Raw genomic sequence first — 9,393 nt, 5'->3', positions numbered from 1 at the left:
CTACAAAAGGTAAAGTAACGGTTTCATATTCCTAGCCATTGGTAAATAACCTTGAAATGAGATGATAATGTCATCTTCCTGCTTCAGAAGAGTCATCCCTCTGATATAATATGTGGAATTAAACCATTTTTTGCGCCTTCACAACCATTTAAGCTAAACTACCACCCACTATCTTAAATAAAAAGTGGACGGATGGGATATCCTTGCCTCAAACCCCTTCTTAGTACCAATTATGTCCCCAACGCACCATTAATGTTCACACTGAAAGTACCACTTTAACTACTTTTTAATCCATCGATGCATATTGGAACCTTTAATTTGTCTATTCTACATGTATGAGCACCTTTTACATTGAACAAGCTATACATACCCAATTTGTATATAATGAATTTTGTTAATTAGCATTAACATCGGGTGAATATCATTGAGAGTGGACAATCAATATGGGGTCGATCAGTTGCTCTCTCCACTTGTCCCCACTAGCTCTTGTGTGCGGGCATATAATGCCAAACTCAATATTGCTGCCGCATGTTATTGTTCTCGACCTTGCACCCAATAAATATTTGCCGTGATTTTGTAGCTATGTGGGAGGCATGTCACAGTTGTGCACGGTTGCTTGACGATAAAGATAGCTTACCCTAACCTATTCAACTAGAAGAGTTTGATTTCTCCTCTTATTGCTAGCCTGGTTTTGATGTTTGGATGTTACTTTGTTTCTATTTTTTAGGAACATGTGGTTTGTCTAGGTTTGATTGACTTTTATTTATTGTTATATTATTGGGCTGCATGCATGCAGTGTAGAGGGGGGGGGGGGGGGGGACTCTCGTTGTATTGGCTTACATCATCTTGATGTGACATCGAAGAAATATAACCTTCCATTATCTATGAACGTATAGGGATCCTAAGTGATAGAAAAACTAAAAGGTCCCATGTGACTAGTATTATTTACTATAACAAAAGTCTATTTCAGAACCTGTACTAAGGTGAAAAATACAATTTGAATCCAGATCGATGAAAATTCTCATATAAAACCTTGAAGTTACCAAGTATGTCTACCTTCAACCCTAGCAATGCTTTTCGATAGTGATTTCGCATTGAGGCGCTCCACAGGGAATAAAACCAATATATCCTTAAAAATATAACATGCAAAAAGGTTAAATTATTTGTATCCTTATCATGTGGAAAAAATAACAAGAGATAATAGTTTACGCTTGTCTATTTTGAATGGAAGAGTATAAATTACATTTTTATTGATTTTTTTCAGGTTCTCAAATCATAATATTCCCTGCATTCTAACGTTCACAGTTTGTGTTCAGAGTTTTCTCAATCTCGGAGATCCAAAACTCCCATAAAACATGGGCTAAGGTTTAGACATAGTTTTCATATTCAGAAGTTCAAAAAAGAATCTCAAACAGTTCACAAGTAGTCATTTCTTTGCACATGACATAAGTACTCATATTTTTCATCAATTTTCTGGGTTATCATATCATATAATTTTTTGTATCTATGGTTTTTCAAATGGTATTGGAGAGGCTCAAATTACAAAAGTACTTTTCAAAACAAGACTAGGGTTTGTTTTAAGGACACAGCTAGTTCTCGGCGATCTAGAACTAACTTAATTCACGGTCAACCAATTTATGTGTAATTGAGAAAAAAATGCAATTTCATACCTACATGTAATAACTGCACACCCATGTGTAATTCTCATGCGCACGAATGTCAATGCAAATCTAATGGTCTTAGAGTTGATCTAGAACTAACTTAATTCTCGGTTGATCTAGAACTAGCAAAAGGTTTGTTTTAATTTGTTTTGAAACTTCCAGATTCAGTTTAGATGATTCCATAGCTCAGTGTTTAAGTCGGACTAACCATAATACTACTAGTAGTTCAATTTTATTAGAGGCAGAATTGTATGATTAGACACATGGAGCTACACCAATCTGGCACGCAATGACACTAAGAACAATAACCTCCAAATTACTCCGGCATAAGCACGCCGTATGAGACCATAATCACGTTCTCAACAGTCATGATTTGTCAAGGTAAGCTACAATAGCTGACCTGTACCCATGAATCTTGCCACGCGAGGCGGCGTCCCAAACCATCAAGAGCGACAACACCGTGGGTATCCACACACATGAGGCAGCACATGTAGTACAAAGTAGAAACCCCTTTACCTGTGGGATGTGGAACCTACCTCGTTTGGGTATATAACCACCGATGCCCGCCTCAGCCATTCCTTGCAACAGCCCGCCTACTCTCAATTAGTTTCTCTCGCGCCAAGCGTGGGTGAGATCTCTCGGTGCCCGGCTAGCTACCCAAGTAGCAGCGGCGGCAGGCAGAGGCGGGCGGTTTGCCATGGAGGACCACAAGCCGCTGGCGGCCATGGTCGTGGTGCAGTGCATCTACGCTGCCATGGCGCTCTGGGCCAAGGCGCTGTTCAGCGGCGGCATGAGCCCCATGGTGTTCGTCGTCTACAGGCAGGCCATCGCCACCCTTGTCCTCGTCCCCATCGCCACCCTCGCCAACAGGTAAGACAAGAGGAGATAGATCCTCTCTCTTAGTCTTACGTACTCTAGCGACCATCATCGTCATGATCGATCATTCGTGGTCATTACTGTTTCTCCAGGAAGAAGCTGAAGGAGATGGTGTGTATCGGAACGACAGGCTTCGCGCTGGTGTTCGTGGCCTCTCTTGTTGGGTACGTTTTTTTTTCTTCTTCTTGTGAACGTTGGTCAGTCGGTGTACTGACGTACTGAGAGCAGTGAGCACTGACCATATTTCTTGACACGGAGTACTGATCACCTGATCTGTATGTTGCCGTTCATTGACAGGGCGACGACGAATCAGTACCTGTACTACCAAGGACTGAACTTGGGTTCATCTTCCATGGCGACGGCCATGACCAACCTCATACCCGCTATTACCTTCGTCATGGCGACGTCAGTAGGGTGAGTACCTGGAAACTGGAAGTAGCTAGCCAAACATTGTTCTTTTCACCTCAGCAAATTCCATATGTGCATCGTACGTTCCTCAACAAGTTTGATCTTCCAACTAAAATGACAATGAGCATGTGGGGATCTTCTTGTAGATCTCATCTCACTGCGTAACTAACTTAGGATTATTGGGGACAATAATATGTGAGGATGTTCGAGAGTCATACTATATAGGAGTCTGTAAGAAATATAAGATCTAGAGAAATTCTGTGGTACAGTTAACTCGAATAACTAAGACAACTTGTTCTCAACTATACTTCATAATCTAATTTCTTTCCTTGCTGGCACGGTGAACCTAATCTAGTCGCTGTGTTTTAGCTTATAATGGTAGCTGCCTAAAGCGCGCGCATGTCTGCATGGTTAACGTGAATGTGGGCGTGCGTGTGTGGCTTGAGTACGTAACATGTGTGTATGGTTTACATCCATCCTGTACGTACGTTACCTCCCAAGAAGTTGTGGTGACCACAACTCTCTCTGGGGTACCGATCGATCAACGACAAACATATATAGGCCACACATACTGTTGGAAATCCTCGATCTGCCCTGCATATTTTCCATTGCTTACCTTGCGAAGCATTCTCTGCCTCTAATTTACACCTGGAACAGAGGGCTGAAAGGTTCAGTTCACCGCACACTTGCTATGTGTCTATCTTACTACACATTGTGCTACTTGTAAGAAAAACACTAAGAGAAAATGTGTACCTTAGTTCATCAAGCTCAGATCTGTGAAAGGTACTGGTCCACTTGACGACTGTACGAGAATACAGGTGTCTGTTTATGATAGTAGTACAGCTAGGCCGACAGTTTACATAGGGGACTAATGGGCAGCATTATTTGTTGAACCCTTGGGGGAAATGCTAATAATTGGTTCTGTTCCACGTGGTCACTTCACTACCCCTCTAGTCCCTACATATCATTATGAGTGTCATTTCTACACAGGGAAAACTAACTGTCAATGTCAGCGTGGCATTCCAAGTAAGTGGGGTTAAGCTGAACTAAGGCTAGCCATAGTGCTAGTATCATAGCAAGTATCATGCACATTGATCCCACAAAAATGCTGATGTGGTAGCTAATTAAGGAAAAAAGAGGAGATTAGAGTAACATAGGTGGATACTGCATCATAGGGTATATCACGAAAAAAAGTTAATGCCAAACAAATCTTGTGCACAAATTTACATTGAGATTCTAAAAAACAATAAATATAACATGACTATGATACTACTTCATGATACTACTCACTATAGAGATAGTACCATACACAAGTATCATATGCATGATACTACTACATGATACTTACCACTATGGCCAGCCTAAAGACCATATGTACCACTTCGATACAGAGGCCAGGTATTTTCCCTTTTCGAATGAAAAAAAAAGTAAGTGGGGTTGGTACTAGATTACCTCGCTACAGGAAAAAACAATTGTCAGTATTGCATTACTTTACTTGACAACAAAATTGCAGAAGTGGAATCCGTCACATGCTGTCTCTGAATTGGATGTTTCGTGCATGTAGGCTAGAAAGCGTGGAGATCAGAAAACCACGAAGCATGGCCAAGATATTCGGCACCGCCGTCTGCGTCGGTGGCGCCATGATCATGGCGTTCTACAAGGGCCCCAAGATGCTAAACCACTCGCTGGGCGCCAGCGGCCTGTACGATGTACTTCTCCACTCGACGGCAGGCCGTAATTGGGTGATCGGGGCGCTGCTCCTCGTCGGCAGCAGCTCCTGCTGGTCGCTCTGGCTCATCCTGCAGGTGCCTATCTGCAAGTCGTACGTGGATCCCCTGACGCTGTCGGCTTGGATGTGCTTCCTGTCCATGGGGCAGTCGGCGTTGCTTACCTCCTTCGTGGTGCCGGACCTGGACGACTGGAAGATCCACTCGCTCTTTGAGCTCATGGGCTGCATTTTTGCCGTAAGTTCTCCCATACCTTAAATTAGAGTTCCTACTTTTAAGCTCTTCGTAACATGGTGTTGTATTATGCAGGGTGCGTTTGGGTCAGGCGTGACGTTCTACCTCCAGTCGTGGTGCATAACGGTGAGGGGCCCTCTCTACTCGGCCATGTTCAACCCCCTCTGCACCGTCATCACCACCGTGCTCGCCACCCTCATCCTTCACGAACAGCCACACACCGGAAGGTTCGTCAGTGTGTTTCTCTTTGCAGCTTCAGCAGTTCTCAGTTTCCTGATCCTAGTACCATTTTACTTCCCCTCTTGATTATATGTAAGAACGGCACACTTTTGCTTTGTCCAGCATGTTGGGTGCTATCGCTGTGGTTGCCGGGCTATACATTGTGCTGTGGGGCAAAGCGGGCGACAGCAAGAACCAGAGGGTGCCTGCGGACACCGTAGATCTGGAGAAGACTCTGGCACGCTCGGAGTCGCAGCTCGACGCCTCCAGTACCATCACGGAGCCTCTTCTGGCGGATGGCAACCTTACCGAAAAGTAGAAACCATGGTACAATTTGAAATAGCAATTTCTCGGCTCAAGTCCTATGCGCGGCTTGGCTTCAGTGTGTTTATGGTGGAGTCCGTGACGATGGCCATGATCACACCGCTAAGCTATGCGCTAATATACCAAAGAAAAAGGCTTGCATATGTACTTGTGGGCTGTGGCACACAAGGAAAGGGTATAGGAAGTTCGTGCTTAGTAATTAGTACAATCTCAATTGTATTATTGCTGCGCCATGGTTTTGAGTTCAACAACAGGACCACGCAGAAACTTCAGAGGCAAGCAACTCACTAACTAACAATGATGTCTGATTTATTATGTGTGTACACCGGCAGCCATGGTCCATTTCAGTGAGTACCCTGTGTACCCTACCAGCATGTTCAGTCTATTCATGCCCATGAAACCAGACGAGGTAATGAGCGACAACGAAATGTGCTAAAAAATGTCCCAAAAAACTGACACACGGCACTCTGGCAACCATTTCAACAGATCGTTGCGGTTCTTTTTAACGAAGGAGAACAAAACTTGGGCAAGTAAGCTAGACAATCATGCCGCAGGTACCAATTGATTACCAGGGAACATGAGTCACAGAATATGAAGAAGAGAACATGCTCACTGAACATACCTAGACAAATATTTCAAGCCTCCTGATGCAGATATGCTCGCCGCATCACCGCGGTCGGCAATTCTTTAATCTCCTCCGTTGGTTTTACTGCAAAAACTTGAATCATTCAGAAGTAAACAATCAGCAATGCAGACTCGGCGGCGGCTGGTTTTTTCATAAGCGAGCGCGCGCACATGGATGCTCAGGTTCCTACTTACCTAGTGAGTGCTGACTGCCAAGTGAGACCTGATTGCAGGGTACAAGCCGGGCGCTGTCAGATCTCCCTCAGACACACCCTCCCGCGTCCTGTCAGATCTCACGGGCCATATGGCATCCTTCACATCTTCCTCGGCTCCCTCGTCGCGGGTTCACGCTGCGGCTTCGCCCTCGTCTTGGTCGCCTCCCTCGCCACGTATGCACGAAAGTCTCGTCGTTTCCCTCTCTGGTCGGCTTCAGTTCGGCGCTTCTGGCCCTTGTGTTGATACTACCTCACCTCCGTCCTAAGGCTTAAGGCCTATATTTTTTTTTCAGAAAGTCAAACTATGTTAAATTTAACTAAGTTTTTATCAAAAATCATTAACATGAAAAGTAAAAAATCAATATCATTAGATAGATAGTAAAATATATTTTCATATGGTATCTACAAAATATCATATTTATTTATAAATCTATTGTATACTAAAAGCACAATACGTGGTTCTGAAATAAAGACACCACGTTAAACCACATCATTCTAATTATTTTATCAGTTAGATTAAAAATTTACGGCTAGGATTTCACGTTTTTATGCACTACAGGAATGGCTCGCTGCGCCGACGGCCGTGGCGTACGCCGACGGCCAAATGTCGGGGCCGTCGGCGTACGTCCGGTCCATGGCAGCGGCCCATCTAGCCCCTCGGCGTAGACATACCCTCGGCGTAGAGAGGGATACGCCGACGGCCACCCTCGGCGTACTAAAGGCCGTCGGCGTAGCACTAGCATGTGCTCCGGTCCCGCTCCGGCCGTGACGGCCCGGTCACGGCGTCAGCGAGGCGCCGAGGGCCACCCTCGGCATAGGGCATCACCCACCTATGCCGACGGCCACCCTCGGCATACACTTTTTTTTTCTTTTTTTCTTCTCGGTCATTAACTTTATATTATGTTCGTTTTATTTATGTACTAGTATGAATTATGTAAAAATAGTTACTTTTTTAAAGAAAAAAATGGTGGATGGCTTATGTAGATCCCACGAGTGACGCTCTTCGTAGACGGGTCGACGGGATCCAGTAGGTCCAACATCTGCTATCGATGTACATATGTCCTAAAACAAAGGAAAAAAGTCCATTGCTAACCCTAACTCTAACCCTAACCCTAACCCTAGGGGTAGATTTGCGGGGTCCCCGCCCCCTAGGGTTTCCCTAGATACAAACCACCGGAGCGTCCGAATCGCTGGAAACTCCTGCTACGGCTCATCCGGGGCCTATTTCATTCCAAACCTATGGTTTCCATGTGCATATGTCCTAAACAAAGCAAAGAAATTTAAAAAATCCATTGGTGAACCCTCGCACGAAAAAAGCTATTGGGGTAGATCTGCAAGGTCCCCGGCCTAGGGTTTCCCAAGATACAGATCACCGGAGCGTCGGAATCGCTTGAAAACTTGCATTTGTCCCTAACATATGTGTACAAGTGTGATGTAAGGTTTGTCTAACCTTGCATGTACCCGGCGTTGACGATTTCCGCATACATGGGCCCACACTTGGTAAAATCCAGGATTTGTATGTGGAAACTCCTGCTACGGCTCATCCGGGGCCTATTTCATTCCAAACCTATGGTTTCCATGTGCATATGTCCTAAACAAAGCAAAGCAAATAAAAAATCCATTGGTAAACCCTCGCACGGAGAAAGCTATAGGGGTAGATCTGCAGGGTCCCCGCCCTAGGGTTTCCCAAGATACAGATCACCGGAGCGTCGGAATCGCTTGAAAACTTGCATTTGTCCCTAACATATGTGTACAAATGTGATGTAAGGTTTGTCTAACCTTGCATGTACCCGGCGTTGACGATTTCCGCATACATGGGCTAGCACTTGGTGAAATGCAGGATCTGTATGTGGAAACTCCCGCCACGGCTCAAACAGAGCCTATTTTATGGTAAAGTATGCCCAACCTATGGTTTCCATGTACATATGTCCTAAACAAACCAAAGCAAGTAAAAAAGTCCATTGGTAAACCCTCACACGGAGAAAGCTATAGGGGTAGATCTGCGGGGTCCCCGCCCTAGGGTTTTTTCAAGATACAGACCATCGGATCGTCGGAATCGCTGGAAAACTTGCATATGCCCATAACATATGTGTACAAGTGTGATGTAAGGTTTGGCTAACCTTGGATGTACCTGTTGTTGACGATTTCCGCATACATGGGCTAACACTTGGTAAAATCCAGGATCTGTATGTGGAAACTCTCGCCACGGCTCAAATGGAGCCTATTTTATGGTAAAGTATGCCCAACCTATGGTTTCCATGTACATATGTCCTAAATAAACCAAAACAAGTAAAAAATTACATTGGTAAACTCTCGCACGGAGAAAGCTATAGGGGTAGATCTACGGGGTCCCCGCCCTAGGGTTTCCCAAGATACAGATCACCGGAGCGTCAGAATTGTTGGAAAACTTGCATCTACCCCTAACATATATGTACAAGTGTGACGCGTCATTTTATGTGCTAAATGTTTTCCGTTTCGCGCGTTGGCGGACGGGTGCACGCGCGCGCCCGGTACGGCCATACCGCATGTCCCGGCGGCCCCGTTTTGCGCAGTTGGCAAAGCAAACGGAGCCAAAAAATCGAGCGGAGCCGCGTGGCGTCATTTTATGTGTCCTAGTAACCACTGCAAAAGACGGAACTGGGATACGGCAATTATCTTGGAAAACCCTTCACGAACAGGGCTATCTCGTCCGGAGTTCTATGGCTTTTAGGGGAAATGAGTAGGAAACGGCCCGTTTCACCACATAGTTTGTCGGAACGAGGCCATATTTGGCACGTGCGTGGCCCTTAGGATGGGAAGCAAGGCCCCGGTCGCGGATTTCCAATCCGAACCACGGGCGACGGTTTTTCCATTTTCGGGGTGCCGGAAGGGCTTTTTTTTTGTGAAGCAGCTACATGGTGCGCATTTCAGTATCGCGCGGGACCTCCACGCAGCGGTAGGATACCTCCTACGCACCACCTATCACATGCCATATGCGTGCGGAAGCCATCTGGGAATCCCACCCGCTTCCTGCGGTGCCCCGCCGAATCCGCTGGAAACTGACCGGATTTGAACTGGGGCGACACTTTCCTTCGCTCAATAAATGGAGGGAAAAATGTTTTTAGG

At 45.4% G+C, this 9,393-nt stretch overlaps 1 protein-coding gene across 1 annotated transcript; it reads left to right on the top strand.

Moving 5' to 3' along the window:
• Positions 1 to 2,230: 2,230 nt before the first annotated feature.
• On the top strand, positions 2,231 to 5,772 carry LOC127301505 (WAT1-related protein At4g30420). Its single transcript, XM_051331761.2, has 6 exons — positions 2,231 to 2,531; positions 2,630 to 2,701; positions 2,835 to 2,951; positions 4,510 to 4,909; positions 4,982 to 5,133; positions 5,249 to 5,772. Exons 1-6 carry the CDS (start codon positions 2,359 to 2,361, stop codon positions 5,442 to 5,444), a joined length of 1,110 nt encoding a protein of 369 aa, XP_051187721.1. The 5' UTR covers positions 2,231 to 2,358; the 3' UTR covers positions 5,445 to 5,772.
• The last annotated feature ends 3,621 nt before the right edge of the window (positions 5,773 to 9,393 follow it).

The sequence above is a fragment of the Lolium perenne genome, chromosome 5 (assembly GCF_019359855.2).
Source record: "Lolium perenne isolate Kyuss_39 chromosome 5, Kyuss_2.0, whole genome shotgun sequence".
NCBI classification, from domain to species: domain Eukaryota; kingdom Viridiplantae; phylum Streptophyta; class Magnoliopsida; order Poales; family Poaceae; genus Lolium; species Lolium perenne.
The sequence above is the reverse complement of the archived record's forward strand: the minus strand, read 5'-3'. Positions and strand labels throughout refer to the sequence as shown.

Excerpts from the sequence above, each read along its gene's own strand:
- LOC127301505 (XM_051331761.2), top strand. The coding sequence starts at position 2,359 with ATGGAGGACCACAAGCCGCTGGCGGCCATGGTCGTGGTGCAGTGCATC. Across the intron at positions 2,702-2,834 it reads TTCGTGGCCTCTCTTGTTGG|GGCGACGACGAATCAGTACC; the intron begins GTACGTTTTTTT and ends GTTCATTGACAG. Across the intron at positions 5,134-5,248 it reads GAACAGCCACACACCGGAAG|CATGTTGGGTGCTATCGCTG; the intron begins GTTCGTCAGTGT and ends TGCTTTGTCCAG.